Raw genomic sequence first — 16,005 nt, 5'->3', positions numbered from 1 at the left:
AGGGTGTCTCTCTGCACTGGGCACTTCTCTGACCCACTAATCATTACATACAAGTTAAAGCAAATGCAAGTTATTTAATCAACAATTAATTTTAAAAAGAATAAGGAAAAATGGGAGGGTTACAGGAAACCCATCACCCCGCTCTGTGGCAGGGACCATCGCAAACAGTGTCTCTGGAACGTCCGGGCAGTTCACAGTCTGTTCCTTGTAAGCCCCCGGCCTCCTTCTCCGGCCCTGGCTGGGCTGCAGGGATGCTGCGGGTTGGACACTTGCTCTGGTGGTGGCCACACGCTCTCAGGCTCTAAGTGGCAGGACCCTTCTTCCCAGTGTCGCCCCCGCCCTGTCGGGGTTACGATCCACGCCTGGCCTGCAGAGCCCCTTGGCTGAGGCGTCTCCCTGTGCTGGGCCCGCTGCCCAGGGTCCCCCTCGGTCTCCCCAGCTGCTCACCGCGCCCAGCTCCAGACTGCTCCAGCCCCAGCTCCACCGCTCTGTCTCTGCACAGCTGCTGCTCTGCCTCCAGCTCCCTGGGCTGCTTCTCTGGCCCCCCTGCCTCTGGTTGCTGCAGCTCTGCTCCCAGGGCAAATCTGCTCTCTCTGGGCTGGGCCTCTGGCTTTGGGGCTGCAGCTCTGCTCCCAGCACAGGGTCTGCTCTCTCTGGATCTGGCCCAGCTCTGCTCCCCAGCTCAGCTCGGCCCCACTCTGTCTGACCCAGGCAATTCCAGCTCACACAGAGAACGGGACCTCCCCGGCCTCCTGACTCCCTGATCAGCCTGCCCGCCCTGTCATTCATGACCTGGAGCATTGGCCTCTCCCCATTGTTCCTGGGGGCTGTCAGTCTCAGGGTCCTGATTCCCCATCGACCCTTCCCCCTTTTTAGTACTGGGAGCTAGCAACTAACTCCCCCCCCCCGAATGTTAGTAAGGGGGCAACAGTCCCCTTACACAGGTATCCAGGGGCAGAACAGACCAGGGGGGATTCTGCCATCTGCAGCTGGGAGGCCTCAGCACTGGCTCTGTCCCAGCCAGGGGCAGGAAGGAAGCAGCGTTATCCATGGCCCCAGCCAATGGCAGGGAGGGCACCAGTGCAGAATTTCACCAGAATTTGCAGCTTCTTCTGATGCCCCAAAGTTGCATTTTTTGGCAAATTTACCAATTGCTTAGAAAAATTTGTCCAGTTCTAGTGGTAAGATTAGGGAGATCAGGGCCATGGGCAGCCCACACCAGGGGCAGGGTTTGGGATTAGCCGTCAGGCTCAGGCAGGTGTCAGGAGAGGGGACAATGGGGCCGGGGAGTGCTAGGAAATCCCTGGCCTACTTCTCTGAGTGGGGAGATGGCCTGGGGCGGCCCCACAGACAGATGAATGGATGGCTGGGTATGGGATAAGGGATGGATGGATGGACAGATGGACAGGTCCACGTGGGAATATGTGAATTACACTGGCTACATGTATGGGTAGAGACTAGGCTGGGGGGATGATCCAGGGGGAGGCCAGGCTGGAGGTGGGCAAGGGGCTGATCCAAGCCAGCAGGGGATGGGGCTAATGGATTAGGGTCTGCGTTGCACTGGGCTCTTGGTCCCACTCTCCAGACTCCCTTTTGAACCCCTCCCTGTCTTTCTCCAGATCGGGTCATCGGGTGCCAGGAAGCCCCCGTCAGCTCCAGAGCCTACATGGCCTACGTGCAAATTGGGTCAATGGGAAACTGCGGAGGGTTCCTGATCCAGGAGGACGTGGTGGTGACGGCGGCTCATTGTAACTGCAACCTGGGGTAAGAAACATGCCACCCCCCACTCCTGAGCCACCTGGTCACCTGTCCTGGGGCTGGATTGGGGCTGGTGCCCCTAGAGGGGAAAGGCCCTGTGTCCCATTCCCCATCCACCAAGCCAGCCAGTCCCCCACCCTGGGGCAGGATCAGAGCTGGAAACATGTTGCCCCAAAGACTAGACATTTATGGGATGTGAAAAATACGAATTTCCATGGGTGCCTGTTAGATTTTAAAGCCCAAACCCATCAAACTAGCATGGTGAATATCCCAGCTGATCTTTGTATTCAAATCTCTGTGATTGAGTCACTTCACTCAGTTGAAATGTGACTTCTTCTCAGGTCTTTTCCCTTGGCCATCGCTTCACAAACCCAGGCACTTGGTTTTTCTTAACCAATCAAGAAATCCCATAATTGCCTTTTGGGGATCTGAGCCCTAACGATCCGAACAACCTTGTAGGCAATTGACATAGATCAGCACTGGGGCTAGCTGTTGCACCAGAGACTGATCCAATCCCCAGGATTTCCTACTACATTCACTTACGATCATCAGCCATCAATACTTTCGTGTCTCTAGCACATTTCTCACACTGTCATTAATTCTCTATGCGCTAAAGTTGCACTTTGCCTTAAGGTGCTCTGTGAATGTGGTCCCTGCTAGTTCTAGTTTGGAGGGGGGCCACTAGTTTAAAGCATCAAAAGCAGTTGCCTCAAGTTATTGTTGGAGGTTGTCGTAGGCTGTTGACTTAGACTGACGAACGAGAAACAGGCATAGAGTGTAGCTTAGTTAAAATCCAAGTTATGGTTCTTTGAGGTCTCTCTAGGCCGAGAGTAGAGACAATAAGGGAACACACAGATACTTAGGTTAAAGAAAGATGAAGAGATTCAATCTCTGCCGTGAAGTCTCACCACTACTTCTCATGTCCTGCTAACCCTGGAGGAGGGAAGGGGCTGTGCAGAGGTGCTGGGCCAAGTGTCCGGGAACCCTTCTGGACTTCAGCATCTGCTCTGATGCACTCAGCAAGCTCTTTCATCTCAAATAATAACCTCTCTCTCCAGGATCATTTGCAGATCTGGGCTTCTTCCTACTTCCATCCATACCCAGTAGATGGCGACAGTGCATAAAATATTATTTGATCCTTTTCTTATTTGTATGTTTCATTCACTCCAAGGACCTTATTTCTGTGTTGGTCCAGCCTAAGCATCTGGGATTCCCCCGCTTTAAGAAATTTCTTTTAATATTTCAAAGTTACACCCAGGTAAGGTCCTTACACCTTCCGATGGGTATTTTCCTTCTTCTGCCATATGCAGTTCAATGATTCAGAGATTACAAGATCATTGTGATCACCTTGTGCGACCTCCTGTATAACACAGACCAGAGAATGTCCCCCAAATAATTCCTTTTGATCTACAGCAGATCTTTAAAAAATCCAATCTTGTTTAAAAATTGTCAGTGATGCAGATGACCTTTGGTAAATTCTCCCAGTGGTTAGTTACAGTTCCTGTTAATAATTCATACCATGAAACAATAATTGAGAAAGAAAAACAAACAGAATCCTTTATAGTCCCTCTGAATTAGAAACCAATTGATCTTGAGTTTCTCAGTATAAGGCAGATTTTCCAAACTTTTGATCATTCTCATGGCTCTTCTCTGACACCTCCCCAATTTATCAACACCCTTTTTGAATCATGGACACAAGAGCTGGACAATGGGTCACTCTGAATAGGAGAACAGTCCATTGGTCAGTCTTTTGGGGTCTCTTTAGCCAGCAAGAGAGGAGAAGGAGAAAGTCCATCCATATGTAGGTACATAAGAGGGTCTCTGTGTTACTCAGTTGCACAACCATAGATAGAAATTTGCACAGGCCAGGTGCAGGGTTGGTGTCCCTATTTGAGGGGCTGTGATGGCCCGACCTCACTGTCCAAAGGGCACTAACGCCCCCGTATTCTCTCCTTGTCGTTTCCAGCAATATCTTTGTCTACCTGGGAGTCCAAGACTTCATGAAGCCAGGACAGAACTGGCAACGGATCCGGGCCCGTCGCTGGATCCAGCACCCCGACTTCAGCAATGAGAACTTTGACAATGACATCATGCTGCTGAAGGTACCGCCACCAGTGACCTCATTCTGCTAGGGTACTACCCCCATCCCATCAGCTGGCCCCCAGTGACCTCGCAGTGCTGCAGGTACCACTCCATCTCATAACCCTGCCCTCAGTGACCTCACACTGCTGCAGGCACCGCCCCATCCCATTGCCCTGCCCCCAGTGACCTCACACTCACTCCCTGGATTCACATCCATGCTCTGGCCGGGTGGTGCTGCTCCTTCCCAGCCCCAATGCCGGCGCTGATCTGGGTCCATTCTCTCTCTCTCCTCCCCATGGCAGTTGTGGCACAGCGCGGAGCTGACCGAGTGGGTGGGGCTTGTCCCCCTGCCCGTGGCTGATCAGCACGTCAGCCCAGGCTCCAAGTGCAGCGTGGCCGGGTGGGGTCGGACCGGAGTGAACACCACCACCGACAGGCTGCAGGAGGCGGAGCAGGAGGTGGTGTCAGACGACCTGTGCAGAGAGCGGTACCAGCATTACAACTCCACCAACATGCTGTGCGCCGGCAGCCCCCACACCGAGAAATCAGCCTTCCAGGTAAATATCCCTCTGCCCAGAGCCACTGGGGGTGCAGCAAGCTGCTCCAGGGGAAGGAGTTGGTGGAAACCAGTATGGCCATGACCCTCCCATGCTCCACTTCCCCAAAGAGAGCCCATGGTGTGTCATGGGAGATGCAGCCCACCCAGGGAAGCCAGTATCTAGGACGTCTCCAGAGAGGTATCTTCAGTGTTAGTGCCCTTGTGCAAGGTGCTGGTGGGAATGGGCTGAAATTTAACATGGGCTCATGCACATAGGGACAAGAAACAAGAAAATTGCTGGTCTGAGCTGGGGCTCATGAGCTCGAAGCAACAGAGCGGAAGGGAGACCTGGGTGTGTCTGTCAATTGCAGGGTGACTACAGTGGGCCGTGGCCAGGAAAAAGGCCCATGCGATCCTGGGATGGAGCAGTTCAGGTGTCCCCAGTAGAGAGGGAGGGTTTAATTCCAGCATAGGAGGCACCGGGCAGAGCTCAGCTGGAATCCGGTGCCGAGTTCTGGGCAGCCCTGTCCCAAAAAGAGGGATTCCAGCTGTACCAGGTGCCGAGAGGGGCTGGTGGGACGGTCGGGGGAATGGAGAGCCAGTCTCATGAGAGGGGAGTAAAATACTGAGCTAGGTTAGCCTAAAACACAGGCAGAGCGGGGTCTGATTGCTCTACAAACACATGGGGGGGGACACCAAGGAGGGAGACGAGCTGTGGAAGCTAAAGGACAAATCAAATGGGGATAAATGGGGCAGGGATCAATGGAGGCTGGAGATGAGGAGAAGGTTTCTAACCATCAGAGGTGGGAGGTTCTGGAACAACCTCCAACGGCAGCAGTTGCAGGGGAGGGGAATAACCTAACAAGGATACAGACCGAGTTTGATAAGTTTATGGATGGGATGATATGACAGGGCTGCCTGGGATAGCAGGGAACTGGACTCCATGACCCAGTACGGCCCTTCCAATCCTGTGTTCCCATAATGGCATGAGACCCCTGAAATACAACTGCAATGATGCCTCATGACTAGACATTTTTGGGCTTTGATTTTTTAAAAAATGTTCCAGGGAAAATGTTAATAAAACATGGGGATCCCCCACCCCCCACCACCACATGTTCTGACCATCTCTACTCTTCATCTTCCCTGGAGGCTCTACTGGTGAACTCAACCCTGAGGCCACCCAACAGACAGGACCCTGGGTGAAATCCTGGCCAGGTGGATGGGAGCTTTGCTATTGACGTCCATAGGGCCAGCATGTCACTGGTGCTGAGGAAGAATCAGTGTTCCCATCTCACTGGAAATGGCAACATTTCAATCTTTGTTTCTGAGGAAAAGTTGAGATTTCAACATTTTTGGCAGAACGGAAGAAACCAAAAGCTGGTTTGACTCAGAAATGTCAAAACGTTTCATTGCAACATTTTAAAGGGAAATGAAACATGCTGAGAATGTGAACAGATTGAAATCTTTCCTTCCATGCAGGGGTGAAAGTAATATGAAACACTTACTGGTACAGGGGACCAGCTCCAGGCCCCTGGAAGGGGCTGGGCCTCGGGCAGAAGGGGAGGGGCTGGGGGTCAGCCTCCCCCAGCCAGCCCATCCGCACTGCCTGGCCTGCACCGTCCGGGGCTCCGACAGTGATTTAAAAGGGCCCGGGTAGCTGCTGTGGTAGCGGTGGCAATGGCCGGGAGCCCTGGGCCCTTTTAAATCGCCAGCCCTGGGGCAGCTTCCCTTTTTGCACCCCCCCCCTCCCCGTCCCCCGACGGCAGCCCGGAGTGGGGGCAAAAGGGGAAGTGACGTTAAAGCACTGCTGTGGCAGCGCTTTAACGTTGGCTGCATACAGGCCGGTACAAGCCCACTTCACCCCTGCTTCCATGAGAACAAACTGGAGAGCGTCCAGAGGAGAGAAACAACAACAAAATGATCAGAGGTTTAGAAGAGCTGATCTAGGAGAAAAGGCTAAAGGATTGGGCATGTTTAGGCTAGGGAAGATGAGGCTGGAGGGGGAATACGATAACCATCTTCAAATATGATTTAGTTGGGGGTTGGTCCAGCTTTGAGCAGAGGTTGGACTAGATACCTCCTGAGGTCCCTTCCAACCCTGAGATTCTATGAGTCTATGGTTCTATGATATGCTAAGGGCAGTTCTAAAGAGGACAGTGATCAAACATTCTCCATGTCCACTAAAGGTGGGACAAGAAGTAATGGGCTTAATCTGCAGCAAGGGAGATTAATGTTGGATACAGTAACTCCTCACTTAAAGTCGTCCCAGTTAATGTTTCGTTGCTGATCAATTAGGGAACATGCTCGTTTAAAGCTGCGCAATGCTCCCTTATAACATCGTTTGGCAGCCGCCTGCTTTGTCCACAGCTTGCAGGGAGAGCAGCCCATTGCAGCGAGCTGGTGGGGGCTTGGAACTAAGGTGGGCCAGCAGCCCCCCATCAGCTCCCCACCTCCCTAAGTTCCCTGTGAGGCAGCCGCTGGCAGTTCAGCTGTCCTGCCCCCCCACTGCCATGTGCTGCTCCTGCCCTCTGCCTTGGAGCTGCTCCCCAGAGCCTCCTGCTTGCTGTGGGGGGAGGAGGGAAAGAGGGGGGCTAATGTCAGGGTGTCCCCCTCCCCCCAGCTCCTGCACCCCACTTACCCCATCTTCCATAGAGCAGGACACACGACAGGGCTCAGGACGGAGGGAGCTTCCTGGCAGCAGCTGCCATCTCAGCTTACTGATCTACTTAAAAAGGCAATGTACTTAGAGTAGTGTCAGTGTACTTAAGGAGCAATGCACATCTCTCTCTCACACACAGGGTGTGTGTCTCTGTCTCTGTCTGCCATGCTGTCTCCCCTCCCTCCATTTGTGCTGCCTTGTAGAGTGTGAGGCTACATTAACAACGAGTTAACCCTTGAGGGCTCAGCCAATTGCTAGTTCATCATTTAGCAGCAAGTCATCCCCTGGGAAATATCCCACTCTCTGACTTCACCCCTCAACCAAGCTTCACAATCATCATCGCTGTGTACCAGTATTAAATTGTTTGTTTAAAACTTATACTATGTGTGTATATATATAATATAGTCTTTTGTCTGGTGAAAAAAATTTCCCTGGAACCTAACCCCCCCCCCGATTTACATTAATTCTTATGGGGAAATTGGATTTGCTTAACATCATTTCGCTTAAAGTCGCATTTTTCAGGAACATAACTACAACATTAAGCGAGGAGTTACTGTATTAGGAAAAACTTTCCAACTCTCAGGGTCATTAAGGTCTGGAACAGGTTAACTAGGGAGGTTGTGGAATCCCCATCACTGGAAGTTTTTAAGCCCAGGTTGGAAAGACACCTGTCAGGGATGGTCTAGGTTTATTTGGTCCAGCCTCAGTGCAAAGGGGTAGACTAGATGACCTCTCAAGGTCCCTTCCAGCCTGACACTTCTATAATTCTAGGATTTTGGTTTGCTGACCTGACCTGAAATGCTTTATTTCAAGTGAGTTCAACATTAAACTCCAGTTCTTTATCAGCACATTGCCTTCTGGGAGCTGTAGTTCAAGCCTCAGTTTTCCTGATGTAGGCCCTGTCTGGACTACAACTCCTACAATGCACTGAGTCAGGTGATTCCCTTGATGCCCTGAACAGTTCAATCAGAGGAAAATCCAGGTTGGGAGCTGGGAGATGTAGTCCTCAAGGGAGCCAACCCCTTAGGAGAGAATACAGACCTGAACGATTGCTCTGGAAAGGCAATGCACAGATAGGAAAAAGCAGTTTAATATTTTGTTGAACTGATTCCAAACTAAATGTTTGAGTTCATTTTAAAAAATTGAAATATTCTGATTCAGGTGGAACTGACCCGAAATGAAATATTTCCTTTCAATTTCCCTAAAGCAAAAATTGAAAATTGATTGTTTGCTGTGAAAAATTTCAGTATTTCAAAATTTCAGTATTTCAAAATTTCAGGAACTGCCTTTTCCACGGTTACATCATTCTGCACAGCTCTAGCTTTCTCTCTCTGCCCACCCATTTAGAGGACTGTTCTGTGTGGTGGAAAGGGCCAGGCCTTCAGCTGCAGAGAACACCTGTCCCACATGCAATCTAAGATCTCCGCAGGACAGGCTGGGCTGGGTAATGTCAGTCACTGATGTTATTCTCCTTATTGGCAGGGTGATTCCGGCGGGCCGCTTGTGTGCGACGGGGTAGTCCAGGGCATTGTTTCCAATGGAGATCCAGATGGACGCCCCCCCCCAGCGTATACACAAGAATCTCCAAATTCATCCCCTGGATCAACGAAACTCTGCAGAAGCTGAGTTAAAGGAGACGCTCCCCTTTAAAGGACATATGTTGCCATACTGGGCAATGTGCCTGTGTGGAACCCCGCAGTGCTTTAGATCAGAGTATTTTTACCTAGTGTTAGAGAAATGCTACGAATGGCTCAGTCCTGAAATCCTTTTGCGCCTAGAAATACCTCATCGATGTTTGAAATTTCATTCTATGTTTTTTTCACCCCAAGTGCCTAGTCAATGTTTGGGACCCTACGGATGTTCCAGTTGGAAGCAGAAATTGACGATGGAGTATGGTATTTCCTTTGCTGTGATCTATTTATTTACAGGGAATATCCAAAGTCCTCTTTCCCTGAACACAGTTGGAATCAAACAGCAGCAGACAGCAACTCTGTTCGCTGTCCCAAGCCTGCATCTCCAGCCTGCATCTCCATCTCTGTGCCCAAAAAGCTTCTTCTCTTAGCTGTCTCTCAGGGCCCTATTTCTGTGCTTTCAGGTTGTTTCTGCCTGGCTTTTTACTTTGCATCTGACTTGCTTCTGTCCCTGTGTCTCTCTGTTTGTGTTGTGTCTGTCCGATCCGAATGCCCCATTACCCCCAGAACAATATTTGGTGAAAACCTTTCCTCCTGAGTCATTAGAATTCCTCCATGTGTACAGGGTTTTACTTCAGCCGAGGGGATTCTAGAACAAAGGTAGATTTTTTTTCTGTTGAATTTTATAGACCCTCTACAAATGCTGATCATTTTTATACCTAATCCATTCTTCAGGAGTTTTGCATCATCAAAATTCCTAGCTGCAGTGTGTCATTGGCTGGCTTAAAAACTTTCTTTCATCCAAGCAGAGAGCAGGAATGGGGCCATGTGGCTTAGGTGGCCAACCTATCACCATGACGCGTGGCTAGTCAAATTAAACAGGCCATGACAATAGAACATTGAAACGATTACATGAAAACCTTTGAAATTTTGAATGTTTTGTTTCACACATTTTGAGCCAGACCTGACTTTTATTTGTTTTCAGTATTTCCTTTTCTTTTTTCCTCTCCCCACTCCACAAATATTTAATTATTTATTATATATTACATGATACTAACTGGAGGTTGGTAAAACCAAAATCCTGGGAACCTGGAAAGCATATATTGGGACAAAATGAAGAATTGTGTATTTCCAAATATTTGGAAAATATTGAAAACGGATGTTTGTTTGAGGGGAAAAAAGCCATTTTTGAATAAAAACAGTCTTGTTTGAACAATTCGTGCTGCCTTTTCCATTACTGGCCTGTAGATTGGACTCTGTGTGTGTGAGTGTGTTAGGATAATGGGGCAGTGGGCAGGATGCAGGGGAGCTGGGTCGAGCCATTAACAAAATTGGTGCTAAATATGAACATCTAGGCCCAGATCCTCAGAAGTGTTTAGGTGCAAAACTCCCATTGAACTCACCAGGAGCCTAAATATCTTTGTGGATCTGGGCCCCTAGCTCTTCCCATCAGCAGATCTCCAAATACTTTACAAAGGTGGTTGGGCTCATTAGCCCCAGATGGGGAAACTGAGGCATGGAGCGGGGTCATGACTTGCCCAAGGTCACCCAGCAGCAGAGCTGAGAACAGAACCCAGGCATCCTCGCGACTAGGCCACACTGCTTCCCTACAACTTGCAGCACCTCAGTCCGATGGTTCTAGGACCTGCGGCCTCCCCAAACTCCTCCGCCACACTGCTTGTAAATTTCACTTCCTGTCTTGTATACTCTGGAATCAGTACAGATCTGATACAAACGTCTCCAGCACTGAGTTCCCTGCTGATCCGTGTTGTCTGGGGCAGGCGCTGACTCCACCCAGGCAGGGTAGGTCTCTGGTTACAGGTTGTGGGGCTGTAACACCTAAAGGGCTGGAATTATGCCCACCGCCACCCTGACACCCAAATCCAGCAGCTGACAAGCAGATACAGATGGGATTGATCTGTGTGTCTCCACACTCCCCTCTGTCTGGCTCTCTCTCCACCTGTTAACAGGGGCATTGCTGGCCAGTGCTCCCCAGTAGCGGGTGATGCTGTGTTGCTGATCCCTGGCTGAATAAAGACCAGATTTGTCTGAGCCAGAGGGATGACAGAGATTCTGTCAGCAGATATCCTGGGTCCCTCCACCCCGACCCACAGCAATAAGAGAACCACGTTCCTTCAATAGATTTGTCCATTCCAAGGCTGGAAAGGACCCCGGTGCTGGTCCAGTCTGACCTCTGCGTAGCCCTGGCCCTGGGACAGCCCTGAGCTAATCCTGGCTTGAACTAGAGCAGAGCTGTTAGAGAAATGTCCCGGCTTGAGTTACACTTCACCAGGGATGGAGAATCCAGCGCAGCCCTTAGCAGCAGTGTCTCCGAGCCTGATGCTGGCCCAGCCATTAAAGGGATTCGAATGGCCAACTTCCAGGCAATGTCATTCAGATCCCCTGGGCTGGGCGCTCTGGCCCGCACTGTATGGGAGCAGGGGGGCAGAGGAGATGGTCTGATGGTCTCCACTGGCTGTCACCTCTCTGGCTCTACGAACAGCTCAGCATCCACGTGATAGAAACCTTCCCACCTTCACAGTGTTTCCTTCTCTGTATTCAGGGCAATTCCTGTTAAACAGAGTCTCTCTTTGGCCATATAACAAACACCATGGGGTTCTCCTAGCACTTGGGAGGGGAGACCCCTAACCGCTGACAGTTACACTGCAGGTTATTGCACTGTTACGCCCCACTGACCCCAGCTGGGATCTGGCCCATTGACCCCAATGGAGCTGTGGCCCATTGATCCCAGCTGGAATCTGACCCATTGACTCTAGTGGAGCTACGGCCCATTCACACGCGCTCAGGGTCTGGCCCATTGACTCTTAGGGCTGTACACAGCTGGAGCCCAGCACACCCTGGTGGATGTGCACATCTGGAGCCAGCACTCAGTTTTGTTGCCATGCTTCCCCCTCCCGGGGACTCCGCATCCCCCTCTGAGGCCACATCCATCACCAGGGCCGGGCCAGGCCAGCCTGTACATCTCCCCACTGATGTATGTCCCCTCTGCCCGGTGTCACGCCTCCACAGGATTTTTGCTGTGCTCCGGCTTTCCAACCGCTGCTCGGTGTAGGCCCGTCACTCTGCTGACCGCCCTGGGGTGCCACATTGCCTTCAAAATGGGCCCCGGGGCCTCACTGACTCCGAGACTGAGCCCCTGGGCTCCAGCCCCCCGCTTCACACTGTGAGCTCTGCCCGGTGAAGCCAACTGAGAGAGACTCCTGCTCGGAGGTGTCTATGTTTCCCAGGGACCGGTGCACCCCAGCCGGGATTGGCAGTGACACCCAGCCGCCTTTTCCAAAGAGAGCCGGGTTTACTGGTTCCCTGGACTGAACACAGATTGGGGACGTCCTCGGCTTAGCCTGGACAAGCCAAGGTTTAGGCATAGTCCATCTGGCCCCGCTAGTGCAAGGAGCCAACCAAGCTGGGCGCACCCCAGTTCTGCTCCCTCTCCCCGTCCTTGTTTCTTTGTCTGTCCCAGGGGAGAGCTCCTATGTCTCTGCAAAGGCCAGCTCTCTCCCCAGTCCCCCAGAACATCTGGGCCATTGTCCTCCTGCTGAGCCCTCCTGCATGGCCTGCGGGATTTCCCATCATGAGTGTGTGGAACTCCCATTGGCTTTCCAGCTCCTCCAACAATCTGGGTTGGGTTCAGCTAGTTGTTAATGACACATTCACGCCACCCCCAGATGATGACATATCCCAGCACCTTGTGTCTTCTGCTCTATTCCAAGAGCAGTTTTTTAACCCTTTAACCTCCATGCCTAGCAATGCAAAGCACAGAGGGGAAACTGAGGCATGACCAGGCATCATAAAAACATGACTACTAGTCCCACATTCATCACATCCAGCTCCCAGCTTGTCCTGCAGGGCATGTGGCTGAGGCCGAGTCAATGCTGCCCTTTGTGAACCTTCATGTGTGTTGGGGGCGGGAGAGGAAGCAGAGTGGAAAGGCAGGGGGATAAAATTGGGTCCTGCCTTTTAAAATTGGTGGCAGGGAGTCAGGCAGGAGAGGTGCTATGGATAGTGCAAGGCAAATGCTCTACAGTGACTGGCACCCAGGTGTCTGGGACAGCAGGGCACTCACCCCAGGGTTAGCATATGCTGGGAGGTTTAGACTGGGAGATGGAATGGGACCCAGGCATCCGGGACAGCAGTGCAGGGCACTCACTCTCAGGGGACGCCAAAGTACAGACGAACAATGATTCCCCAAAGAGTCTCTTCTCATATAGGATTTTATTACGTAGGGGGAGTAAAAAGCTGGGCTTTTATTCAAGCACCCGCTGGGCTTGGCACCACCATTCTGGGTTGGGAGGACTTCTTCATACCCAGAACTCCCCAAACCCAGCTCTGCCCCCTTCAATGAAGGGACGCAGGACTTTTAGCGTGGGACCCTGGGCTGCTGAGACCCCTCATTGTTTTCTTGATCCAGGGGACATACGCGGAGACCTTGGTGAACACCCTCGGAGGGGACCCGTCATTTTTGCCAAAGGAGACAATGCCCTGGGCTGTCCCGTCACACACCAGGGGGCCCCCGGAGTCGCCCTGAGAAATCAAAGCAGGTAGAGGGTAAATATGAGCTCAAAGCACAGCATTCACCTGTCCTTTTTGAGCTGTTCTATAGCAGGGATTGCAGTCTCCCACTGCCCCACCTAGCTAGCTAGATAAATAGATAGAGAATCCAGCCCAGGCCTTGGCAGCAGCATCTCAGAGCCTGATGCTGGCCTAGCCACTAAAGGGATTGAATGACCAATTCCCAGATCCCCTGTGCTGGGCGCTCTGGCCTGCACTGTATGGGGGTAGGGACAGAGGAGATGGTCTGATGGTCTCCGCTGGCCGTCATCTCTCCTGCTCTACAAACAGCTCAGCATCCACATGATAGAAACCTTCCCACCTTCATGGTGTTTCCTTCTCTGTATTCAGGGCATAGATAGATAGATAGATAGATAGATAGATGGATGGATAGATAGATAGATAGATAGTGTATGGAGATGGACAGACAGGTAGATAGATAGACCTCAGTCTCAGTGTTGCCCACTGAAGGTCACCCTAACTGATCCCCTAACTCCCTTGGCTCCTGGGGAAGCTCCCAACCCAGCTGCCCGCCAGGGACTCGGCGTTTACCGAGAATGTGGCCTTGTCCTCATCAGGGTCCCCCACACACATCATCTTCGAGGGCTTGTAGTATTGTTGGAGCTGCCTGTCCTCCTGGCAGGTCTCATCTGACATCACCTCCAGCTCCACCTCTTGGAGGATGTTGGTGGTTAGCTTAGTGTCATGGTTGGTCTTGCCCCATCCTGCCACACTGCACACAGACCCCGGATCCACAGTGCGGCCAGCCTGGGGCAGCGGGATGGTGTATACGGCATCGTCCAGCTCTGCCGGCTCCGCCAGCTGCAATAGGGGGAGGACTGAGGGGTCAGCGCACTGCCTGGATGGGAGCCAGGCCAGGGTGGGTGCTGGGGGCTGTGGGGGGAGGTACCTGCAGCAGAATCAGGTCATTCTCAATGCTCGTCTTGTTGTATTTGGGATGGGGGAACTTCTGCCGCACAGAGACTCTTTGCTGGGTCTTCTCTTTCCGATGGATGTTGTGGGCTCCAAGGAGCACAGTGATGTCCCTGGAAGCCAGACAGAGATTGGGCTAGACCTGGAGGTCCTTGGAGGCGGTGCTAACCCCTGCATGGTGCTAGGGAGAGCAGTGCTGCAGTGGGTAAGATGGGGGGGCTCAGTAGGATGTGCTGGGAGTGGGGTGGGGCTCAGTATGGGGTTGCTCCCCTGTAAAAATTGTAATCTGTCTCTTTCTCTTAGGTCACCCATCTCGCTCGGGGTCTGTGCAGTGCCTGGCACAATAGGGGCCCTGATCTCGGTCGGGGTCTGTGCAGTGCCCAGCACAATGGGGGCCCTGATCTCGGTCAGCTCCTCAAGTTTCCTAGGTTCCAAGGCCAGGAGGGACCATGTGATTGTCTAATCTGGCCCCGGGAGAACACAGCCAGAGACCTGCTCCCAAATACCACCATGATGCAGGTATTAAATAACGACTTAACTGATATCGAACAAATTAAATGAATTGTAATGTGTCAAATTACGACTATGAATGATCCAGTTATTAATCTGAAGGTTGTTAATCTTCTGTTTGCCTTTCACACAGAAAAAACATTAAAGTAAGGGGGTGGGGCTGCTGCACAACTGGATCGCTGCACAGCTGGATGGATGCTGCACAACTTGATCCCTGCGCAGTGGGGGATGCTGCATGACTGGATCCCTGCACAGCTGAAGGTGCTTTACAGCTGGATCCCTGAACAAAAGGAGCCCTGCACAGCCCAATGGATGCTGCATGGCTGGATCTTTGCACAAGTCGGGGTGCTCATGGCTGGATCCCCGCATAGCTGGATCTCTCTACAGCTGGGGATGCTGAACATTTGGATTCCTTCATGGCTGGATTTCTGCACAGCTAGACCTCTGCATAGCTGGATGGATGCTGCACAACTAAATTCCTGCACGTCTAAGCATGCTGCGCAGTTGGATCCCTGCACAGTTGGGGCTCTGCACAGCTGGGTCCTGGGTTCGGGGAGACACTGGGGTGCAGAGACAGGTTCTTACCCATCAGCGCAGTGAGCGGCTGTCAGCACAAAATCCTCCCGCACCAGGAATCCCCCACATGTCTCTTCACTTCTGCAGGTTTTGCTCTTGAGATAGGCCATATAGGGACGGGAATGCGGCTTGGCTTCCTGGCCGCCAATGATCTCCCCTGGAACCCCAGGGAGAGATGAGGGGAGGGATTAGAGCAGGCGCAGATGGAAAACTCCAGCAGAAGCAGCCTTGTTACCCACAGTGCTGGTAACCCCACTCCCCAGATGTGCCCAGCTGCCCAACCCTCGCCTGGCACCCATCAGGACTGAGGTCCATTGGATGCAGCCCCAGCCGCTGCTGTCCATCTCTGCATCGATCCAGATGATGAGAACCCCCCACACACTTCACTCCAGCGGGTCCCTAGACACCAACCACAGTGCCCCCATCCCTTAGACCCCCCAAAGCTCCCAAAGCCCCAGGGGCCCCTGATCCCAGCCGTACTCACCAGTATGAGCACCAGGGAACAGGAAAAAGGTCATGGGGAGCAGGAGCAAGATCTGGAGCTGCATGTTCAGAGTCAGTGTAGGGACGATGCATTGGCCTCAGGCCTGGGGGCTTTATAGACTCAGCTGGGGAAAGATGGAAGGGAGGAAACCTCAGGGTCACCCACACACTCATCCGAATGTGAGGCTCATGCATCTCAGTTTCCAACCACTCCAACCACACGGGCTGCGGGGGAGGACAGGCCGTGCATCAACCCGGCAGCTGGG

The 16,005-nt window shown here is 52.2% G+C and overlaps 3 protein-coding genes across 3 annotated transcripts in view; 1 reads left to right on the top strand and 2 right to left on the bottom strand.

Annotated features, from left to right (window-relative positions):
* The window catches only part of LOC119841806 (mast cell protease 3-like), a 500,929-nt gene that overhangs the window by 288,524 nt on the left and 196,400 nt on the right, over positions 1 to 16,005 (bottom strand).
* LOC119842388 (duodenase-1-like) lies at positions 1,613 to 9,884 on the top strand. Its single transcript, XM_038370435.2, has 4 exons — positions 1,613 to 1,764; positions 3,725 to 3,860; positions 4,143 to 4,397; positions 8,520 to 9,884. Exons 1-4 carry the CDS (start codon positions 1,667 to 1,669, stop codon positions 8,661 to 8,663), a joined length of 633 nt encoding a protein of 210 aa, XP_038226363.1. The 5' UTR covers positions 1,613 to 1,666; the 3' UTR covers positions 8,664 to 9,884.
* On the bottom strand, positions 12,790 to 15,810 carry LOC119841653 (duodenase-1-like). Its single transcript, XM_038369200.2, has 5 exons — positions 15,741 to 15,810; positions 15,266 to 15,413; positions 14,148 to 14,283; positions 13,790 to 14,059; positions 12,790 to 13,210 (listed from the first exon to the last, which is right to left on the bottom strand). Exons 1-5 carry the CDS (start codon positions 15,802 to 15,804, stop codon positions 13,025 to 13,027), a joined length of 804 nt encoding a protein of 267 aa, XP_038225128.1. The 5' UTR covers positions 15,805 to 15,810; the 3' UTR covers positions 12,790 to 13,024.

This window comes from Dermochelys coriacea, chromosome 13, assembly GCF_009764565.3.
Source record: "Dermochelys coriacea isolate rDerCor1 chromosome 13, rDerCor1.pri.v4, whole genome shotgun sequence".
NCBI classification, from domain to species: domain Eukaryota; kingdom Metazoa; phylum Chordata; order Testudines; family Dermochelyidae; genus Dermochelys; species Dermochelys coriacea.
Note: the sequence above shows the minus strand (reverse complement) of the source record. Positions and strands in the feature narration are given on the sequence as shown.